The following is a 22,340-nucleotide window of genomic DNA, read 5'->3' as shown; positions in this document are numbered from 1 at the left end:
CAGTTGCTGCACGCTGCAGGTCAGCTGCCTGAACGAAACATTCTCCAAGAAATTTTTGAACCGCTTTGAAACATTTCTGGCAATATGGCTGAAAAACATATCACAATATAAGATATTTATATCGGTTAATATGGATAATTACTGATTTGTTTATTTTGTTTTAAATATCTGAAATACCACCAAACTTTTAACCTTTAGCCACAGTTACCACTCCACGGCGTTCTTTTTATTTTTAAGTAGTTATGAGGCATGGTAGTGAAACTTTTAAATTGCTGATGCAAGTTGTTGTTGCTAGGTAACCAGAGTGAGTCAGTTGATGCCTCTAGCCTTCCCGATAAAGCCATTCCTCTGCCTGAATCCCCCAGAATGCTGTGCGGTTCTAGATCGGAGTTCAGTGAAATTTCTGAAAACTACCGGATGTATTATCTATCAAAACTGATCACGTGTCTATTGTGATATATATTGTTATTGATTTACTGTCCTATGCCCACCTAAACACAGACAGTGGGGAAATTAAAGAAGCGCCTCTCTATAGATTAAGCTAACGCTATTTTATATCCGCAGGTGATAACATACAAGCATAGAGTCTGATAATGCAGCCGATTGTTGCTTTTTCAATAGTCGCAAAACTAAGTAGCCCCAAAAGGTTGAAGCACTCACACACCATCCTGTAACATGTGGGCTATTCTCACTGGTTTTCTGAGTAATAAAAGTATAGAAAGAAAAGGAAGGGACTCACATTCTCCACATTGATGTTCGCTTTTGCACTCGTTTCCATGAACTTGATTCCGTACTCCAGTGCCAGCTGAACAGGTTCAGAGGAAAAAAAGTCAGAAACGATGCAAGGGAAAAAAAAAAAAAGACACCATGACATCCCAGCTATTCTTACTTTCTCTCCTCTGTCTTTGGACACTTGTCGCTTGTCATTGACATCACATTTATTCCCCAGGACCATCCTCTCTACGTCTGAAGAGGCATGCTGTAGGAAAAACAAAATATGGTGAGGTAAATAGGTGCTTACAGTTGTGAAATGTTTCACTACTATAATCTTTGCAGAATATTGGCACCAAGAATCCAAGTGTTTACCTCTTCTATATTCCTTATCCAGTTCTTGATGTTGTCAAAGGACTTCTCGTTGGTAATGTCATACACTAACATGATGCCCTGGAGAAGTCAGAAAAAAAACATTTAGGAAAAAAAAAAAAAAGTAAAAACTGATTCCATTTCCTATTTATCTGTTTGCTAGATCCAGTATAATTTTCTGTAATGTTTATCTGACTCATCTGTATATTTTCAAATTAAGACACAGGCATGCAGCTAAGCCTGAACTAAACAAGAGACGAACAAAACACTCCTCATTTTGAGGTGTGCAAAGCGTAAACAAGAACACCAATATGAGGCGTGTTTCTGAAAAGGTAAAGGATTAACCGCTAGTAGCTAAATGAATGTCGCTGCACCTGTTCAGTTTCAACGCATCATGAGTAAAGATGACAACGCATCTTACCATGGCTCCTCTGTAGTAGGCTGTTGTGATGGTCCTGAACCTCTCTTGTCCCGCTGTGTCCCTACATGCATGAAAAAAAAAATATTTCGGTAAAGTTTCCTTTTTTACTGCTGCGGCTTACAAAATTAGATTGCATTAGACGGTTCTCACTGTCATTTGTTTATACACTTGTTAGAGCTGCTGCTGTAAGTAGCCACTTTGTCAATAAAACATAAATAAATAAGCTTATGGTGATAATATGTACTAGGAACTACCTAGAACTAGTATTAAATATTCAGCATTTGTCCATCTCACCATATCTGTAGTTTGATCTTCTTTCCATCTAATTCTATTGTTCTGATTTTGAAGTCAATACCTAAAGAAAAAAGACAAAGAAAATCAAACAAAACCTGAGTGTCTTCATGAAGCAACAAAACTGTGTATGTTGTTTAGGAAATAACCCAAGATTAGAGTACTGAAGTATCATTTTTGGAACATCACACTTTAAAAACAACGTTTAGTTACTGCATTTTAAACATCCATCCATCAATCAGCTACATCCACTCATCCATGTGGGGACTGATGCCGCTTAAAAAAAAGGTTAAGTTCTAATAATTTTGAAATTTTGAATGCGTTTCTTTGTTACGAAGGTTTTATGTCGACTTGCCCAACCTCCTTTATTAAACATAGGGCTTTTAATTGTACTGGCATGGCAAAAAAAGCCACCAATAGATCTAACTATGAGGTGCCACAGTCATATCTGTAGTTGGCATACTTTGTCCAACACATGGACACCAATGAGTGACGATATTAAATATCATGACATCTTGCAACTGGATTCAGAAGTGTCTTTTACATTAGAAAGGTAATATATGCCTTTTACGTCAATCACAATATGTACTATTTATGGTTTAATTGTTTATTAGTTAGGGATATATTGTATATACATTTGTATTTTATTATAAATCCTTTATTTCATATAGAATTTAAAACTAATGCTGATTAAAATAATAAAAAAATAATGCCTGATCAGTGCATCACTATATTTTCTTTTCTTTTTGGGTGGAATACCCAAAGAGTTTATTCAAGTAAAATAACACTACAACAAATTTTGATTCAAATAAATGTAATTATTGTCCTATAGAGGCAACTCTATTCGTTTGTTTGCACAAACTGCGTGGCTAACCCGGATTACAAATAGAAACCGGTCGTTGTGGTTAATTACGGTACATTTTCGTTGTGGTTAATTACGGTACATTTTACAAGTTGCGCTAATGCTTATTGGTGTGATAATAATCGTTCGTTAAAACACAGTAAAATAAGCCAAACCGAATGGCCTTCATGGGTGATCTTTGGATAAATATTCGTGATGGTCAGATTAATGGAGACTTTTTTTATTGCGTTGTCAACAACAGATCGAAGTACAGGCCAGCTGGTCAGAAGGGAAATGACACTGCCAACTAACTTGCTTTAGCCTTTTAGCACGTTACCTCAGCTGTCAACGTCTGTGTAGCCTATAAAATAACTACAACGGGCTCAAAATGTACACAAATCAGTGATATCCGTGCTTACAAAGCATTCAAGTCAGGTTAAAAATCAGTGAAGGTCTCCTAAAGACCCCTCTCTCAAGCCGGTTGGGCATTTCCTGAATCGCTGAATGCTAGCAAGAAAAGTTAGCACCAACTTAGCATGACGGGATGGGCAGCTCCGGTGCCGCTTTTCAGTCAGCTGAGGCGTTAATGATGTGAGCTCCACTCACCTATAGTTGAGATAAACGTTGAGTTGAAGGCATCTTCTGAAAATCTGAAAAGCACACAGGTTTTCCCGACTCCCGAATCACCGATTAAAAGTAGTTTAAACAAGTAATCGTAAGTCTTCGCCATGTTATTAGCTAGCTTACTACTGCGGATATCCCGCCCGTTGTGCAGACGGAGAGGTCGCTGCTGCTGCGGGGCGTCCTGTTGGTCAAATCAACTGTCACTCTGCGATGTCGTCGTGGCTCAGGAAGCCTGCTGCCGCCCGGTGGGTGTGCTCGTTTTGGAGACTGTTGCCAACCGGATTTAACTACAGTAAATTTGATATGTTTAACTAAGAACTCGTTCTCCTCAGAAGGATGTGAAAAATGGCGTTGACTGATGTTGCGACGGAAATGAGACAATTCAACACGATCAGTGACAATAAGTCAGAGGCAGCAGGCTAAATTTAGTTTCTCTTTCAAAGAGAAAGGAAGCAACGACTTCACTGGTGATAATACAAATACCAAACATTCAAGGCTTTCTGAAGAAAAGTATTTAAAAGAACTGGAGAAATTACTAGACATGTTAGTAAAACTAGTTATTTGACCTTCAAGAAGTGTAATGAAACAAGTCATCGCATTTTAGTACACAATCTAAATATTTATGCTTATTTGTTAATATTTGTTAATAATATTTTTTTCCAAGTGCAGAAAGATTTTACAACAGCACAAATTAAATAAAAACAAGAATTGAACAAGCTTGAATTTATTGTGTGTATTTTTATTCCAAAGCATAAAAAATATCAAGACTATGCATTTCCATTAGTCTGTAATTGGCAGTGAAGGTTTTAAAAGTAGCTTGAGCAGACTATCCGCACCTGTTAGGGAGTATGATCAGCTACAGCTGATTCCATTATGATGATTTATATTTGGTGATGAGCTCCAAATAATATATTATCGTATTTTCTGGCTTGGGAATCTAAAATGTACAAAAATAAAATAAAATTTATTCCAGTTAGGAAAAAAAAATACATTATAGTAAAATTTTATTTAAAAAGATAACCTGAAATCTAAATGTGCTTGCATGGTGTTTTAATAATCTCTGGCTCAGTTATGTATTTGAGAATGCATGCATAATTTTCACTTTTTATGGATTCAAGAAAATCAACAATAATTTCAAACTTGTTAATCCAGTTCTTGTTTTTAAAAGTCGCTGAAGTTAAATGTTGACACTTTTTTAATCCCAGAACTTAGAATGAATTTAATAAATCATAAAAATTAGACACCCCCAACTTGACAATATTTCTGTCCATGAGAAGTGTTTGCAGGCTGTCCATTTTTCTTCTACCTCATCTGAGATAAATGGGACCTGGAGACAACCCCAGGTATCCCTCTCTCTAACATGAATGGCTCTAAATTGACTTTTCATGTGTCTATTCATCTCACTCCCCATTCTACCATCATCCTAGAACAAGACAAAACAAATAACAGAACAAATAATATTTAAACCCCCTTGCCTGAGGCAAAGACAGACCCCTGACTCAATGGCAGCATTTTTTTCTGGTTGAAAAACATGAACTTTTCATTGGGCGCAGTGCATACTGAAGGTCATCACTTGAAGATGCCACCAGAACCACAACTTCTGTAAAAGTCTAATGTAGGCATTAAAATTAGACATCTCTTCACAACGTTACCTTGACAACCTGCCCATAAACACCACAGTCAACATCAGAGACAAGTAGCAGCATTGGTGGAGACCATAAAAAGCTAAAAAAAGAGGCTATTACTTTTGTTATACAAGGACTATAGACTTCAAAACTCTCCCTCATAGCTCAGACTCCTGTACCCCCAAATACACAAATGGGTCTGTGTAAGGTCCCCAACACACATATGGACTGGGCAATTATGACAGTATTCTCCTATGCAGTGTTCTTTTGGCATCTCCATTTATTGTTTTGATTTTAACCAACCCAGATTATAGTTCATCCATAGCCCCTCCCCTGCACAGACAGATCTGCCTCTGTTCAGCCTCCTTCAGCACCAAACCTCAGAGTTGTGAAGGAGCAGGTGAATCACAGAGCAGATTACTCTCACTTCAACTCTTCTCTTCTGTATTGGACAAAACATCTGGGCTGATTTCAATAATCATGTCTGTAAGTAAATATATATCCAGTTTTATCTGTTTTCTTACTAGTTTTAATATGTTTTAGTTTAGTTTTCACTGACGGAATATCGCTGCATAAATATTAATATATATGAACATATTTTGATGACAGGCAGATGTAAAGTGACAGTATAAGTTAAAGATTTTTGCTTGTATTGTATTAGGCTATTTTTCAAAGATATGCAGTCATATCATATGTGTCTTTCCTATGCCTGCTACAAAAGGTTTAGAAACTTGTCTGGACATGTTTCTTTGCTTCAACTAGCAATTCATTCATCAGACTGTAGAGGGCAGTAAACTTCAAATATCTTGGGATCCTGTTCAGTTGCCACAAATCTCACCTCAGGATGTTAAATCAGTTGTAAAGACCATCATTTGGGAATGCTCTGCTGAACTTTTCAGCTGGCAAAGGACTTGTTGTACCCCAGTCTTGCAGACGAGAGGAGGAAACACAAGAAGAAGAGGCTGGTGCAGAACCCCAACTCCTACTTCATGGATGTCAAATGCATAGGTAACCACCTCCCCAAAGCCCACTGTCTGTCACACAACAAATCTCACAGATTAGCAATATTCTTCTTCAACGTTATTAGGCTGCTACAGGATCTCCACCATCTTCAGCCATGCCCACACAGTGGTGGCCTGCCCCGGCTGCTCTGTGATCCTCTGCAGGCCACGAGGAGGGAAATGCAGACTGACAGCAGGTGGGTGCAGTGTGCCACAAACTGGTCCTTACAATAAGGCACATCAGTTCAGTTTTTTTAAATCTCTGGGGGTTAACATTATTTTGTTCTCCATTTAGGTTGTGCCTTCAGGAAGAAATGTTCCTGAGATGCAATTTGCCAGGACATCCACTAGGAGGCAGCAGAAGGGACCATGAAAAGAGCTGAGCCACTCCGTGTGGCTTAATAGAGACATCACCTCTATACTATCTGCAACTTGTAATTTCGGGGTAATTTGACCCTCTTGTGGGTTTTAATGACGACGCGAACAGAGGACCACGCTTGTACACTCCATTATGCTCAGTGAAAAATGTGTGAAGGCAATTATAGCATAGAAAACCTCAAAATGCAAAAGGAGTCAAATGAATCAGAACTTCTGTAAAACATTTATTGAGGGCTGAACATGGAGGGGGTGGTAAATGAAACAAAAAGAAAAGGGCCTCAAATCAATTTTTTAGGCCCCCTCCTAGGCCTTGACATAAGCTGAGACCATCACAAAAAAAAATAATAATAAAATAAAATAAAACAAAATAAAACATTTAAAGATTTAATTGTCTGTGTCATGTGTTCTTTGGTCTTTGCATTTCCCTTGGAAAATAAAGAAGTGGCATAAAAGCAAACAAAAAAAAATATTCAGAGTATTATAACTTGTCACATACCTAACATTCTCCTACTATATACAATAGTTATCAATGGTTGATGAGACGTGACTGAGCTCCTGATTTGGGGTAAAGCTCGCTCAAGTGTTCTGATACGGTAGGAAAGGTAGTGCAGCCTTGCTCCGGCTCTCATGATACCCAAATTATAAAGAGGTTTGGCGCACTGTAGATATCCAAAATGTCCTCAAGTTGGTCAGAGCTGCTCTGAAGTTCAGGACTCTGATTAATTGTAAATAAGATTAAAGTGAAGGAGCAGCTTGTGCCTCAATAGTGTGTTTATTACTGAAAACCTTTCCATCAGCCAGGCGACCACGCAGATTAAAACCCAAGCAGATTTAAGAGGATGCGGATCAGACAGGCACAGATTAGTAAAATGTCTTAAATTGCATCCTTCTAAAAACAAACATGTCAGCAACAATCTGCCTGAGCAATTCAACCTGTAGGACTTCCATCAAAAACCCATTTTCTCTGGGTGAAATTATCACAACTCTTTTTAAATAAGTGGTCAAAAATCTTTTTCTAAAGAAATTCCTGCAATTTCAAGTGGGAATAAAAATTAAGCAATGAGAAAGAGGAGGGAAAAAACAACAACAAAAAAAAAAAAAACATAACACCAAGGGACAAGCATTAAGTTAATCCTCCCCGTTTTATGTGGGGAGAGACGATTTTACAGCTCGAAATGTGGAATGGAGTCGAACGTTTTAATGGAATGTTAATGACGATCTCATCCTCTCCATCTTCTCCTCTCCAGGCGTTTATAAGCTGTTCAGCTCCTGCAGGGTCTGGTCCAGGACTTGGTGCATGCCCAGGTTCTCCTCTTTGGCATGTGATAATTTCTCTGGAAAGAGAACAAAAGTGACACGTTGAGCTCCTAAAAAGCAGATAATGATGCAGCCCAGTCTGCACAGAGCACCGTTTTCCTGGACTGATGTTTTGAATAGGTACTCGGGTTAAGCTGAGTCACATGCAAAAATTTAACCACAACACGGTGCCTGTCATGCATAAAGTGGCTGCTTGACTGTTAGAATATATTATGGCTGTATTAGAGGACTGCAGCGGTGTTTTACTTAAACCAAGCGTCCTAAAGGTCTACAGGGGGCTGCGATTTGTAGTAATTCAAACTAAAATTGCAGTAAATATAACAGAAAGCCTCACCTTGTATACATGACTATCATATGTGCTAAATACAACAGAAACCAAATGCCTTGTTATAATAAAGTCAGAAAAACTTTTGAACGAGTGTGTTCCAAAAGTATCCACACCACTTAAATGCTGTCATATTTTCGGGTTACAGGTTTCAAATTAGTGAAGTAGTGCATAATTGTGAAGGCCTTGCAGAGTGTTTTTGATTGACACATTCAAATACATAAAAATGGTTTCCACTGCAGCTCTGACTGAATGCTTAGCGTCGTTTGTTGTGCTGGATTATGAACCTGGCCCCAGTCTTCAGCGTTTTACAGCCTCCAGCTTGAAGGATTGTTTTGCACAGTTAGTCCATATTTCCACAAACTCTGACCAGCTTTCCAGTTCCCATCTAGAAAAGCAGCATAATGCTGCCACCGTCGGGGTGTTGTGATCAAGGCAACGTGTGGCGTTAGCTTTCCACCAAACAAGTGTTTTTTCTTATGCAAGCCAAAATGTTACTGTAAACTTTGGTCTCGCCAAACCACAGTATCTTCCCACACATGACTGCAAACGTTAGCTTGTATTCCAATAACACTTTTCTCTCAACACTCATCCAAATTTAGGTAATGCGAGGATATATTCTCCCCACCCAAGCTGGTGATTTCTGCAGATCCAAAGGTACCAGGCTGTCTGATTAATGCTCTTCTTGCCCAGCCAGCCAGTTTGTAGTTGCGCTACATCTTTTTTTGGATGATGGATTGAGATTTTTTTTTTTTTAATAACCTAATCTGCTTCAAACTTCTCAATAATTCTCTACCTGGGCTATTGGCTGTTTCTTCAATTAGGGTTGTCCTTATCTGATATTGATATCAACCAAAAAAATAAAAAATAATAAAACAGTATTGGTTCATATCAGTCTGCGTCCAATATCTCCGATATGTGCACGCCGATAGAAGCACTCTGGTGCAGCATTTCTACATGAAGACCCATTGGCTAATAAAAAATGGGTCAGTTGTTCTCATGGCTGTCGTTGACTATTTGTCTCTGTTTGAGTAATAGCACTTGATCAAGTGTGGATGTACGGTCCATGCTGATATCACATCGAGTCAATATCGGTATCGACCTATACTAAAAGCTGTAATATCGGTACTCGAAGAGAAAAAGTTGAATCAGGACCGCCCCACCCCCTCCCATTTGTCTTTGTGATGCTTTTTGTTCACCAGTGTTTCTGAGAAACCCTGAGACCTTCACAGAACAGCTGTGTTGATACCGAGATTAAAAGACACACAAGTGGACTCTTTTTATGAATTAAAGGTATCACAGTAAAGGGATGAATGCAAAATGGGCACCATATTTTTCATTAAAAAATTTTTTTCAAATTTTTTCGTATGATTTTGTTTCCACTTCACAAACTACTTTGGTTCGGTCCTTTCACTGAAATCCCAAAGAAAAATGTTTGAGGTTTTACTGACAAAAGAAAAAAAAGGGGGGGAGGGAAGTTTATTTTACAGTCGTAACAAAGAACAGAGACAAATGCTGCAAAGTAGGAAATAAAGAGACTTTAATGAAACAGTTGAGCAAAGCAAGATGAGCAAAAGGCACATATGATATGCAGGGAAAAAGCTACACAGAGTGCGACAGAGGAGAGTCGGAGCGAGCAGAAGACGCCTAAAGAGACGTCATGTCATTGAGGGCATGGTCCAGCTCCTCGCTAATGGCCTTGTACTTCAGCTTCTGAGCATACAGCTCGTCTGGAGGTCACAGAGGTCCACAGCCGAGTACAGACAGGTGGCAAGGACAGCAGAAACACAGACAAGCCAAAAGCAGCATGAGAGACAGGAGGAGGCAGGAAGGAGCAGAGAAAATATGGAGGAGACAAGAAGAAAAAAAAATTAGGTCAGGTTTTTACAAAAGAGGTAGAATGATTGGATTAAAAGAATGATGCATGCCTAATTAGGCTAGCAGCCCTCTTTGCCGGGTGAGCTGCGAGCGTTCGAGCTTGCTCTGAGTGTCTCATAAAGCTGCTCCAATAACGCTATAAAGTGAGCTCCCTATGGTTCATCAACTAAATAATGCTGACCTACAAAACATGAAAGCACATACTGTCCTCTTTGCAGCCTCGGAAAAGAGGATCTCTGCAGATTTTGTGGCCAGTTTTTATAGCTTTTGGACATATCATTTTTTTTTTCTTTTCCCCCTCAAAAGGATGTTTCCACTCCGTCAAGATTTCTACCAAAACTGTAGCTGCTTGTATTCAAAATGCATTAACTTGAGCAGCGAACACCAGAATCCGTCTACACGTTACGCAGACTGGTAATGCTTGCATACCTTCCAGGTCGTCGATGGACTTTTCCAGTTTGGCCACTGTTCTCTCTGCAAACTCTGCTCGGGTTTCAGCCTGGATGGAGTTCACACACACACACAAAGTCAGCGAGCCTTGACAAAGTAATCCAGCATGCACCACTGGAAAAGTTTTACACATTCTTTTCTGGGAGTTCTGCAGTTAGAAAATGTCTCCCTTACATAACTCAGCCATAAAAAAGGAACTCATAAACTGCCACAAAAATAAACACGCGTGTATTGTTTTAGTCTTAAGGGATGCGAAGAGGTGAGGAAATATGAGATGACAGTATAATCAGAGAGGAACATCTGGATCTCACCTCCTTCAGTTTGTCAGTCAGAACTTTGATCTCCTCCTCATACTTGTCCTCTTTTTCTGAGTACTGTCAAGGCAGAAAAACAGAAAACTCAGTGGCAGAAATCTAAACATGTCTCCACTTGCTTTCACCTGCAGATTAACTGAGTGTGAACTTTAATTCCTCCTTCTTCAGCTCACTAGACAGGAGAAAGGTTAAGTTCCTTGGAGGCAAATACGTTGGTATGTTCTGGGAACAAACGACTGTGCCGTCAACCATGACGGGCCCCGACTGCGTAAAAGCATAACATATACTGCAACGCAAAGGGGAAGTAGGCCTGCGGTTAACCTGGCATGCTGTCGTACTGCATGCCTGACCTTGGGAGGAAAGTGAAGACAAAAGGGCAGCTGGCATTCGCAGAAACGCCCTGCAGTGTCTTTACCTACAATCTTTGTCTCGTTACAATCACACACATCAATGCGATTCATTAGGATTTCATGCGATAGGCATGATTTTGAACTGTGGATGTTGTTGATCAGCTCTGCGCATCAGCAGGCTGACATTTCTGCTTGTTCATTACGAAATAATCCAAGCTCAGTCATCTCAATCCAGCTTTACACTCTAAGTTGACTCCTCACAGCATTATGCTGACACTATTTTGCTTCATTTTTAGACCATCAAGTTTTATTTCTGGTTTCATCCAACCAGAGCTGCCTTCCTCTTTGTCCCGTCTATGACTTTCACTTCTTGTAGCTTTTCTCTTTTTTTCCCCAACATTGACTTTTGCCTCGTGTCTCTTAAATAAAGCCCAGATTTGAAGATTGCACAACTATTTGTTGTGATGTCTACAGATTCTCCCACCTGAGCTCTGAATCTCTGGAGCTCCTCCAGAGTGACAAACGATCGACTAGCCGCTTCTTTGACTGAAGCCATTTTTTCCTCTTCCTTGTCAGCTTGGATATCTGACTAGTTTAGAAAGCTGTGCCTTGGTTTATCCATTTTAAGATGAGCAGACCTGACTGCTGCCTTTCCTTGGTCGTCATGATGCTGTTTGTTCTCTAATGTTCAAATAAATCTGAGGCTTTCACAGATTAGCTGCATGCATAAAAACATCAAATGAAACATGGGTGGATTCTATTTATGCAGTTGGATGGTTTAGATTTCATTTATGGGTATTTGTGGAAAGATTACAGAATGCAATTTTATTAAACAATTAAAATTGTAACCAATTAAGCATCAGAATAATTGATAAGACAACGGATTACTGAAATAATTATTAGTTGCAGCCCTATTTGCCAATAAACCCTAAACCTCAAAGGAGATTATTCACTTTAATCTACTTTCTGTTTGTTATTACATAAAACCCCTTTAAATCACAATGATGCTCAATGCAGTGGGAATACATTTACAAGTCCCTTCATCTAGGAACTGACAGCACAAAGAAAAATGTCTTGGTGTCTAACTGTATATAAATTACGACTTTTATGGGTTTTCTCTCCACAGGAAACAGAAAAACACATGGTTGTACAAAAAGGAGGACGTAGTTATACTAAGCAACTACAGAACTGGTATTAAACAACACGTTAGTGATGTAATGCAGTTTGTCTGAATTACCATCTACTGAGCCAAGTGTGGCCAAAATGACAGGATCCATGTTCTCAGAGTCGGACCATTTGTTTACTATAATGATTCTTTTATGTATTCAGGCTTTCTAAACTGATACTTTGTGCTGCGATGTTTCACGCCAGCTCTGTCGGATTCCAGATAAAACTCGTTTTTTAATCCGTTGCAAGCTAAAATTGGTTATGTGAATTTTTAGTTTGCATGTAAAACTTTAGCATGCAAAAGTGAAGACTCGTCACTTGAACATGTGTGTCTGGTGTTTTCATTGTCGACTCTCACCTTCTCCGCTTGGGCTTCTAAGGATTTCAGGTTGTTGGTCACATTTTTCAACTCCTCCTCCAGATCACCGGCTTTACTGAACAAAAACAATAAATAAATAAATAAATAAAGCAGAAGCACACTTAGCTATAATAGACAACTAAAACATCAACATTAAGACATTCGGTAACGCTTTATTTGATGGGGTGTGCATTAGACTTACATGACACTGTCATAAACATGACATAACACCTGTCATGAAGTGTCATTTGGTAAATAATGACACTTTTAATGCAAAGTTGCTCTAAAAGTTGCATTAAAAGTCCATTAAAAGTGCCAACTTTGCATGATTTTGTAAATTATGATAATTTAATGCAAAGTTGGCATTTTTAAAGACTTTTAATGCAACTTTTAGAGCAACTTTGCATTAAAAGTGTCATTATTTACCAAATGACACTTCATGACAACTGTCGTAAACATTCATAAAGACTTCTTTATGTTCATGACAGGTGTTATGTCATGTTTATGACGGTGTCATGTCAGTCTTATGCACTTCAAATAAAGTGTTAACGACACTTCTAAGTGCACATGCTGTAATTATGTTTTACTGCGCATCTTCGTCTTACCATTCAGCGAGTTCAGCCCTCTCCTCGGCTCTCTCCAGATCCCCCTCCAAGATCACCAGCTTACGAGCCACCTGACACAAACGGGGTACGTTTTATTACAGTTTGGAGTGGGAGGACAGATTTCATTATGCTGCTTACATTTGGGACAGACTACCAAACTTTTTCCACATTAAAGAATAATAATTCTGGAAAAGGTTGTAAGATTTCTGCTTAAACCACCATAATATATACCAACAGGATGTCAAATTGCTTTCTTGGTCAACTTCAGTCATATTCTTCTAGCTGATTCTCACACTTCCTCCTCATGATCATCAGTGAATGTGGTGCTAGTTATTTTTTATTTTTAACAGACTGACAGATCCAAGTTGCATTTCACCTGCAGTGTGAAAACCTCACTACTTTATTTGGTCACCAGACAATCACAATCAGATCTGCCGAGTTTAGGCGCAATTTGGAGGTGTGCGCAATTCTCCCCCGACTCTGCACCCTAATCCAGTCTTATTACTTCCTAGATGCAGCAGGAAGCATCTTTACCTCCTCGTATTTACGGTCAGCTTCCTCTGCGATGTGTTTGGCCTCCTTCAGCTGCATCTCCTGGATCTCCATCTTCTCCTCGTCCTTCATCGCTCTGTTCTCAATCACCTTCATCCCTCTGACATGAAGAGAAGACAACAGATCCGTTTTTCAAAACAACTCCTACGTTGATTATTTACAACATGAAAGCCAGGTGTATAATTAAAGGAAACAAATCTGACCTCTCGCTCTCATCTGCGGCCTTCTCTGCCTCTTCCAGCTTCTGCAGCGCTGTGGCCAACCTCTCCTGGGCCCGGTCCAATTCCTCCTCCACCAGCTGGATCCTACGGTTAAGAGCTGCGACATCACCTTCCGCCTGCAGGACAAGATGGGGAGGAGGAAGAGAACTTTAGTCAGACATTTCTATAAGAAAACGTCCAACCAGTGTTCTGTCAAACCAGAAGAAAATGACAGGAAGAGGGCAGAGCGGAAAATTTAAACAAAAGCATGAAGATGATTAGAGTGACTCCGTATCTTTGAAGTCTTGTTTCCTGTCTTTTGTTTGTTTTATTTTGCTCTGAGAATGTTTACTGTGACATTTTGCTCAAGAAATAAATGTTGGTTTCAACACATACTTCATGTCAAAACTCCCAGGCTCAAATTAAAGCATTTGAATGCAAAATTTTTCAAAGATTTATGTGAAATATTTAAGTGGCAAAGCTTTCAATATGGAACCTGCAAAAAGTTGTAAAGAAGAGGAAGAATGAATGGACAGACCGTCATATGAATGGATGGATGGATCCCTTAGAATTTGAGAGAAGGAAGAGTCTGGAAACATAAATATCTTTCAATAATTTGTTTTCTTTTTCCATATTTATGGAAAATCTAAATGTATGACCAAACATGAGCATTAGGGAGGATTAATAAGCATCTCAAAGGAGAGCAGCAGTCACCACTGACCAAGTTCCTCATGACTATGACAAGTTTCCACCAAACCACTTCTGTTTTTTAATAAAACAGAAAAATGGCCAAAGAGTTTGCCTATTTTATGCTTTATTTGACATAAAAAAAAGAGACAAAGATGGAGCGCTGCATGGCTCAGTATTAGAGCAGGAACATCCTAAATTAAGGGTACAGTCCTCAACAGAGTTGTCCCTGGTTCAATTCCCTGCCTCATATGCTTCATGTCTTCCCCTCGTCTCTCTGCTCTTCCTCCTGTCTGTGATGCTACGGTTGAATAAAGGCCACTACTGCCATAAAAAAACCTGAAAAAATAATAATAAAATGTCGAGGACAATCGGCAGCGTGCTTAACTTGGCTCTTTCTCACAAAACATCCGTTAAAAGATATTCAAATATATCCACAAGAGCATGACCATGGCGCCATGAGGACAGGAAAATATTCAGCTTTATCATTTAGGCATTTTAATAATTCAACACCAACTGTCTGAATCCAAACAAAGGCAATGCTCAGCTGTAGGTGGACTACAAAAACACCACATGTTAGTGAGCTGCTCTTGTTATGCCAATCAATGAGTTGATAAATAACAGCTGGAACAGCATTGCTGTCTACTGAGCCAAGTGTGACCTGCAACGTAAATCTTCTGCGGCATCTGAATGAAATGCCTAGTAAAACTCAATTTCCGGTGTTGGTGGATGCAGAAGTCGGCCAAGCAGGGAGGGCAAATTAGTTTTTCCCCTCATCTGCTCTCCGTAAACAGAGGAGAAAAGTGGAGGCAAAGGTTCAACTAAACAAGAATCTTCCCTGCCGGAAACAACTATTATCTCCTAGTGATCTGCTTTCAGACTGGACTCTAGAGTCCGCCACGGAGGGCGGACCTTTGAATGGTCACAACCAGTCATTAAACATCACAATTACGTCAAGACAAAGCAGCTGAAGGTGCAGCACAGCAGTTAGTAGGTCAGTGACTCATTAGCCAATCATGAGTCCAGGAGTCAGTTCAACAGTCATAGGGGTTTTGTCACTCAGTTTGCAGGTTGGTGAGTCGTTCTGCAAGGCAATTGCTGAAACTGAAGAGACTCAATGAGGAGGAAAGGAGGAACCGCAAAAAGTGGCTAAGATCTCAGTGAAGAAGAAGAAGAAGAAGAAGAAGCAGCATTCTGTGTTTTTGTGTTCAAAGCTATGCTTTCTTTCATATTCATGTCAGGAAATGAAAGTGTCGCTTTTAGCCTTCTTTTCTACTTATTCTGACTCAAACCAAATAGTCCCCACTAATATTTAAACCATCTCCTCTCTGCATATCGTGCCAAGGGAGGGCCGCTGATACCAGACAGGAAATGCCTGTCAGAGCGTCGTTAGCACACGGGAGGGGAAAGGCACCCCGCTGCAGAATGAATGAACGAGAAATAAATCTCTCAGAGCATCTTGAATTCTCATCAGCGTCCATCGCCACGCCATCCGGAAGGTGAGAAACGTTGCACAGGATTAAACTGCAGCCTGAAACAACAGATCCCGTCATTTCCCGGCGTCCCCAATGAGGCAAGAAGGACGACATGGACAGAAACAAAAAGAACGTCACTCATGAGCTTCAGGTCAGCCATGCTGCCAGCCACAGACACTGAAAGGCTCTGAAAATTGCCAGCCTGTTGCGTTCCTGTCTGTCACCAAGAGTAAGAAAAGAACCACACAAACCAGTTCACACTACAGTGAAAACCTGCCCTTACACATAGTCAAAAAGGTGTAAACTGGTGGCTTATCCGTCATCAGGCTTTCACAAACATGAAAGTGGGGGTAGGGGGATCCCCTCATGCACACCGACAGCTTTGTGTTAAAATCAAAAGTTTATTGGTGTACTGGGCATATTCTCATGCCTCCAACTCTGTGATGCATGACAATATAGGGGGAAGCCTGAAAGCTCTCAGGGTGCAGCTGTACCTTAAGAAGCTGCTTTCCTGAGTCTTTGCAAAGTGATTTACCAGTAACAAGAGCTAACTGGAACAACTAACCTCACTGCCGTCACTGCTTCAATATGAGGATCTTGGAAAAGGTGGCAGGACGTTGGCAGCTCACCATTCTTTCATTTCCTCCCTTTGATTGTTCTCTCCTTCAGCGATGCAGAGATCTGGCCACGCCTCTTCCTTTAGCACCCACTTTGCATTCTCCCACAGCAATGGAGTCATTCTGCCTTATAAGGTAAACAAACTCTGGAGAATGCTTGTGGTTGAGTAGGATTGTGACAATAAGCAAAAAATGTCCACACACACACACACACACACACACACACACACACGCACACAGAGAAAGGTACTCAAAGGACATTAAGGCTGAATCACCACTTACTAGGGTTATTCCAACACCCTTCCACCCTTTCTTTTAAGAAATACTACTTTAAAAAGAAACAAAGAGGCATACATTAACTACTACATTTTAATAATTGTTTAATTGTGCAAGTTGTATCAATGTTACATTGATACAAGATATAACAGAGCACATTACATTAAATATCACAGTGGGTCTTTGTGCTCTGAAAAATATGCCAAGTGAAAATAGTTACTTTAGCTCTGTTGCTATTCCACAAAACACTGGGACACTTTAACCACTTAGAAAAATATGGCGCAGGTCTACAATTTATGGCTTTAGAGTCTTTCAGCCAGTGAGAAGCAGCACATGGGGGAGCTGCGTTACTCTGTGCTTCACAAAGCCAGAGAAAATGGCAGTACCTCACGTTGCAAGTTAACGTTATGATGGAAAAGTGTTAGCAAAGTGAAACAGTAATGTGAAGAAAATTTATAAACCTCGGCACAGGAAAATACCTCAACCTATTGTCCAATCAAAGGTCAGAACCACTCCTTATTCAGGCTCAGAGATAGTTCAAAGTTCACAATGAATCCTGAAATATTTCTTCGCGTTACCCACCTGAATGATCTGAACATTTGATCAACTATTAATTGGGTACAAATATCAAATTACATGTCGAAGGCACTATACGCCCTCCATACTATCATCTTTACACAACAACTTATTTGATATTTTGAGTAAAAGGTGAATATGGTTTGATCTCTTCCATCATCTGATTAAATCCTACAGATTTAATTGTTCCTACAACTGCAACCAGGTTATTAAAGTGCAGGAACGCTTCTCAAAAGAAACTCAGAAAACCAGAAAATATAATCTAGAAATTACCCTTCATTACCTGTTCAATAAATGCACCAAACGTAACATTTTCCACCATTCTTAGTCTACAAATGTATGAACCAAGAGCAGTTGTCATTTTAATTTATCAAACTACTCCGATCAAAAAAACTGCAACAGAGTTTTTATTCCGAGTTATTTATTATATCCGTTATAAACCTGTAGCCCCATCAGAATAGATCAAAGGCAGCACAAGCTAAACAGGAAACATCGACTCTGACCTGGAGAAGCCTGATCAGTGCATCTCTAATAAAAGGATTAGCAGAAAGTGTAAAGGTGCATCTGTTCATCTTCATGTCACTGGTTCAGATACAGTTCAAAAACAAGCCTGGAAGACATGTTACACTGTAGCAGACTGTGTATTACTAAGCTAGTTCTGTAACACTTGATTAAATCTGGATTCTTTGATTTATCTTCTCACTAAGAAACATGCATGTAATGCAACTGCTGCAGCTCTAGTGATAATCACATAGAAGAAGCAGGTACACAAGAAAAACAAACACCTCCACTAACAGCAAAAACTATGATTTTAAAGCGATCTTTCTCCAACGTACTTTTTAAGCAGCTGAAAATGTTGCCATAACATGAATGAGTAGCAATGCAAACAACACTGGCTTTTTTCCTGCCATATTCACTACATGGTATCAGGTTAAATGTGAAGTTGCTGTATCATAGCTGAATGTTATGACCATATTTACCACAATTGGCCCACATTTTTCTATCAGTAGTATTTGCCCACGAGTTTCTGTGAGCTGTAGCGTCTACCCATGTGCATGGAGTTCAATTAGAAATTAAATAGGTAAATCTACTACTGTCAGGCGGATTGAGTCCATTTCACTTGAAATATGATCTCTAACCAAATATTGCATTCAAGGAGACGACTTGCACTCGCCAATACAATAGTGAGGGAGTGTTTTTTGCGTCACTGTGTTGTTGCTGAGCTTGGTGCGTGACGGCTGAGTAATGGCTTTAGGTAATGGCATACGCAGACAATTTAATCAATAATACCAGCAGGTATTGTCCCGGTCTCGCTCTTTAGACGCATTTTCTTTTGCAAGATAAGCAGTGCTGAAACCTCACTGCCTGGAGACGCAGCACAGTTCAGCTCAGAGCGACTTTCTTAATACTTGGGTGCATTTCATGCGCTGCAGTCTGGTTCAAGGACGAATGAAAGAGGAATCCAATTAGCGGGCGATTTCAGGGCAGTGGGTTAATGAGCTGCACGGTGCTGCTGGGGTTCTGGGAAAGTTATTCCTGACACAGATGGTGGCTGTGCTCAGTGCGAATATGCGATGGTAGGAGAGACAATCTCCGCCTGTAAAGACCTGGCATGCAAACGCAGCTGCACTGAGTACAAGCTGCTCTGTTAGGAGGCATGATATGTAAAAGAATGTCATTAAACATCGAAGACAAGCTCAACAAAGAGCACTCTCTCTGAGCTGAATGTAATCTGCCACCACTGCTCAGTACCTTATCGGACTTTCAAGAGGTTCTTCCTTTGGTTTTTAATGCCGAGCAGAGTTCTCTGAATTAATAGAAAGCTCTTAGGAGTTACATAAACAGCTGAACTCTCTGCAGTTCTTTCAAGGTAAAAGAAAGAAGCAAGCGTCCTGCAGGACTCCCCGGTCCTCATCGTTTCCTGTGCTGCTTGACTGCCAGGTGCCAAACCATTACTCACATTTTCTAAATACTATTTACTGACACCGTGACAAATTTAGCCTTGCTTGCCCTAAATGCATAAATATATTCTGCTCTTCACTCGAGGGAGAACCCACAGCCTTGGCCTGCATAATCAGCGAAGCCACGAACATGGGGGTGTTCCTCCATATGCCACGGACCGCCAGAAAGTATCAACATGTGGCGTTTATATTTGGAAAGTTGAGCTATTCCCAGGGAGTAGGTCCAAAGAAAACATCGGAATCAGGAAATAGCCTTTTCCAGAGAATCTGCAAGAGTGTTAGAAGGCCAGCTGAAAAACTGCAGCAATGCAGCACTTAATTGCAAAGTAACTTTGCGTTTAGTTAAATGCGCCACGAGAGTTTTACCTTAACAAAAGGGCTTTTAAATGCAAAAAACGATCCAGACAAGCTTTTATCTTTGAGAAGGTTACAACGAAGGTAACCTGGTTTAGTGGGAAAGCAGCAAGAATGACACTCCACTGCAGAAACTAGATCTGAGGAATGCATGCAAACAGATCACAAGATAAAAAAGCAGGAGGTGTGTTCGTTAGCCTTTCAGAGCAAAAGTTATCAAATCAAAATTAGCCACGTTTTGTTGCAAAACTGGAATTAAAGATAACCTGATGGAAAGTTATGATAAGATAGCAATCGACTCGATACTGCAGTTCACCAGAGAGTGAAAGTATCTGGAAGCACTTCAGGTATCTTGGCATTCTGTATGTTTTACTTTAAGGAATATTTAATTTTTCTATAAAAAAAATAATCAATGCAACCGTTTTAAGGAAAAAACTGATCAATCAATCAATCAAATTTTATTTGTATAGCACATTTCAGCAGCAAGGCATTTCAAAGTGCTTTACATAATTAAAATAAAAACAGCATGTTGACATTGAATAAACAGTGAGAAAGAGAAAAGACATTTTGAAAAAAAAGAAAGATTAAAAGAAAGATAAAAACATTAAAACCCGCGCCCCTTTTAGGACTTCAGCTAAACGTCGTTTGACAAGGACTCTAACCTCTCGGAAATTCACTTACGTTTCTGTCGTTATCGTAAAATTCACTTACGTTTCTGTCGTTATCATGTTAGTTGAAACGCCGACAACTGGGACTCTAAACCCCGTAGGACTTTAGTTAAACATCGTTTAACTGGGACGTTTTCCGGGGGGTTGGGGGGGGGGGGCTTTACATCATTAAAACGTAGACAGTGAGAAAGAGAAATAAAAATAAATTAATAAATAGATAAAAAGTAAAGATAAAAACTACTTGCATTTGCCATTTTATCTATGTTGAAACACATTAGTTGTTTTTTTTTTGTTGTTGTTGTTTTTATTACTTTTAGCCAGTAATTAAGTCCCAATTTGAAAGGTTTAAAGAGTCACTTGCAGCTCCCGAGCTGCAGGTTGCAGCTAACAACTATAGATCATCTTTGTCACATAAATACTACACACACTGATATTGGCATGACAATATATGTGCGATATATAGTGCCTCCCTCGTTCTGTACATGATTCCTGGTGACTGAGCATCAGGCAGTTACCCACTTCAAAGTATATTCAGGTATTGCAAAATTATAAAAACGTAATTTTGTTCCTATAATTTGTTTAAAATGTTGCCAGAGTGACGAGAATTTACAGGACTCTAGTGCACCTGCTCCAAGAAAACTGTACACTTTTCCCACGCTTGCAGCAAAAACAAAATTGTTTGAAAATAATTATGATGAGCAAAACAAACCGGCACAGCGTGGAAACTAAGGGAGCTCTTATTAAGATAGTGATGTGTTGAGGCTTGTTGTTCAATAGCTGATTGCAGAGTCTAGCTGAGCAGATAGCCTGACTAACCTATACTTAAAGTCTCACTCAATAAATATTAGAATAAAAAAAATTATAATATTCTGTGGAACAAGCACTTGAGAACCTCTGCTAAGTCAGAAAGAGCAGTGAATGTTACATATACTCAAACTATCATAATCCAGACATCGCATATTTTTTTTCCCCAGCAGCAGGAATAAATTGTTGCTGTTCTGTTTTAGATAAGTGAAACCGGGTCACGTAATTTTTTTGTTTCAAAACTGTGTTGCTAGGAAACAGCAGTGTTTTTACTCATGGTTATCATACCTGAGATTCACATTCTGTCTACGTTCAAAGAGGGTGGCAACTTCTCATTGATTAGCGCTTTGATACATAATCATGTCAGACGAAAAGGACTTGTGTTACACGCAGAAATTATTCAGGATCTTTTCCCAGCTTCAAATAAAAGGGCTGCATGCACAACATTCTGTACACATTGAATTAAATCTCATACAGACGTAAAAAAAAAAAAAAAAAAGCTGACAGACATATTCTATCAATTAGTACAATTCACGGCTTCCCTGTTTTGCTAAATCATAACACCTGAAAGAGACAGGAGTGAATACAAAAGTCTTGAAGCTTCGCAAAAGTCGTACACAACTATCTGAGATCCAACCCCACCTCAAGCACTAATCTTCCTGTTGATCTGGGTTGGAGCTCAGGGACAGGAAGCGTTAGGAGTAGAAGTACAGGAAGTGCTGGACCAGAGTCGCCAGACGACATCCTGGGAGGGGCAGTCAGGGTGGGGGAATACATCAGTGAGGGTTGGAGTCTCACTTCCTCTTTTTTTTTTTTTAAATGAGATTTTAGAAATAGATCCGAGAAGATAAAAACAAACCCGTCACCATGGAGAACTGTGTTCCTGCTTCCCAACAAAACCGCACAGAAGAAGCAGAAGAACTTTTTAACTTCAAAAGAGGAATTGCCTGTTTAAAACCTCTCTCCCTCTGATTATTGAACTACTTAAAAGCATCACAACAAAGTTTCATGCTGCTAAAAGCAGGTAATCTGGTCCAACCGGGCGTCCCAAGCAGCTCTCACAGAGCGCAAAGGATTATCTATAGCCTGCCATGGAGTAACCACAGAGAACACTGAACAGCTCATTGAGAATGATGGCGGGG

General features: G+C 39.7%; 3 protein-coding genes across 6 annotated transcripts in view; 1 reads left to right on the top strand and 2 right to left on the bottom strand.

Moving 5' to 3' along the window:
* Positions 1 to 673: 673 nt before the first annotated feature.
* On the bottom strand, positions 674 to 3,718 carry LOC103156891 (ras-related protein Rab-8A-like). The gene is made up of 6 exons (XM_007579099.2): positions 3,243 to 3,718; positions 1,799 to 1,859; positions 1,505 to 1,565; positions 1,087 to 1,164; positions 890 to 979; positions 674 to 805 (listed from the first exon to the last, which is right to left on the bottom strand). Exons 1-6 carry the CDS (start codon positions 3,364 to 3,366, stop codon positions 689 to 691), a joined length of 531 nt encoding a protein of 176 aa, XP_007579161.1. The 5' UTR covers positions 3,367 to 3,718; the 3' UTR covers positions 674 to 688.
* A 1,518-nt stretch (positions 3,719 to 5,236) lies between these two features.
* On the top strand, positions 5,237 to 7,345 carry LOC103156890 (40S ribosomal protein S27-like). The gene is made up of 4 exons (XM_007579098.2): positions 5,237 to 5,371; positions 5,785 to 5,893; positions 5,973 to 6,083; positions 6,182 to 7,345. Exons 1-4 carry the CDS (start codon positions 5,366 to 5,368, stop codon positions 6,208 to 6,210), a joined length of 255 nt encoding a protein of 84 aa, XP_007579160.1. The 5' UTR covers positions 5,237 to 5,365; the 3' UTR covers positions 6,211 to 7,345.
* Positions 6,476 to 22,340, bottom strand: part of tpm4a (tropomyosin 4a) — a 28,102-nt gene continuing 12,237 nt past the window's right edge. For 2 of the 4 annotated variants that reach the window (XM_007579093.2, XM_007579096.2), the window contains 7 exons: positions 13,784 to 13,917; positions 13,563 to 13,680; positions 13,029 to 13,099; positions 12,424 to 12,499; positions 10,546 to 10,608; positions 10,214 to 10,283; positions 6,476 to 7,598 (listed from right to left, as the gene is read on the bottom strand). In XM_007579093.2, coding sequence (XP_007579155.1) covers positions 7,516 to 7,598; positions 10,214 to 10,283; positions 10,546 to 10,608; positions 12,424 to 12,499; positions 13,029 to 13,099; positions 13,563 to 13,680; positions 13,784 to 13,917 — 615 coding nt within the window. In that variant the 3' untranslated portion in view covers positions 6,476 to 7,515. Of the gene's footprint in view, positions 7,599 to 9,429; positions 9,637 to 10,213; positions 10,284 to 10,545; positions 10,609 to 12,423; positions 12,500 to 13,028; positions 13,100 to 13,562; positions 13,681 to 13,783; positions 13,918 to 22,340 lie in introns of those variants that run through there. The other 2 variants (XM_007579095.2, XM_007579097.1) reach the window with 1 other exon arrangement.

This window comes from Poecilia formosa, unplaced genomic scaffold (assembly GCF_000485575.1).
Source record: "Poecilia formosa unplaced genomic scaffold, Poecilia_formosa-5.1.2 Scaffold507, whole genome shotgun sequence".
Lineage (NCBI taxonomy): Eukaryota > Metazoa > Chordata > Actinopteri > Cyprinodontiformes > Poeciliidae > Poecilia > Poecilia formosa.
This window is presented reverse-complemented; position numbering and strand designations above follow the sequence as displayed.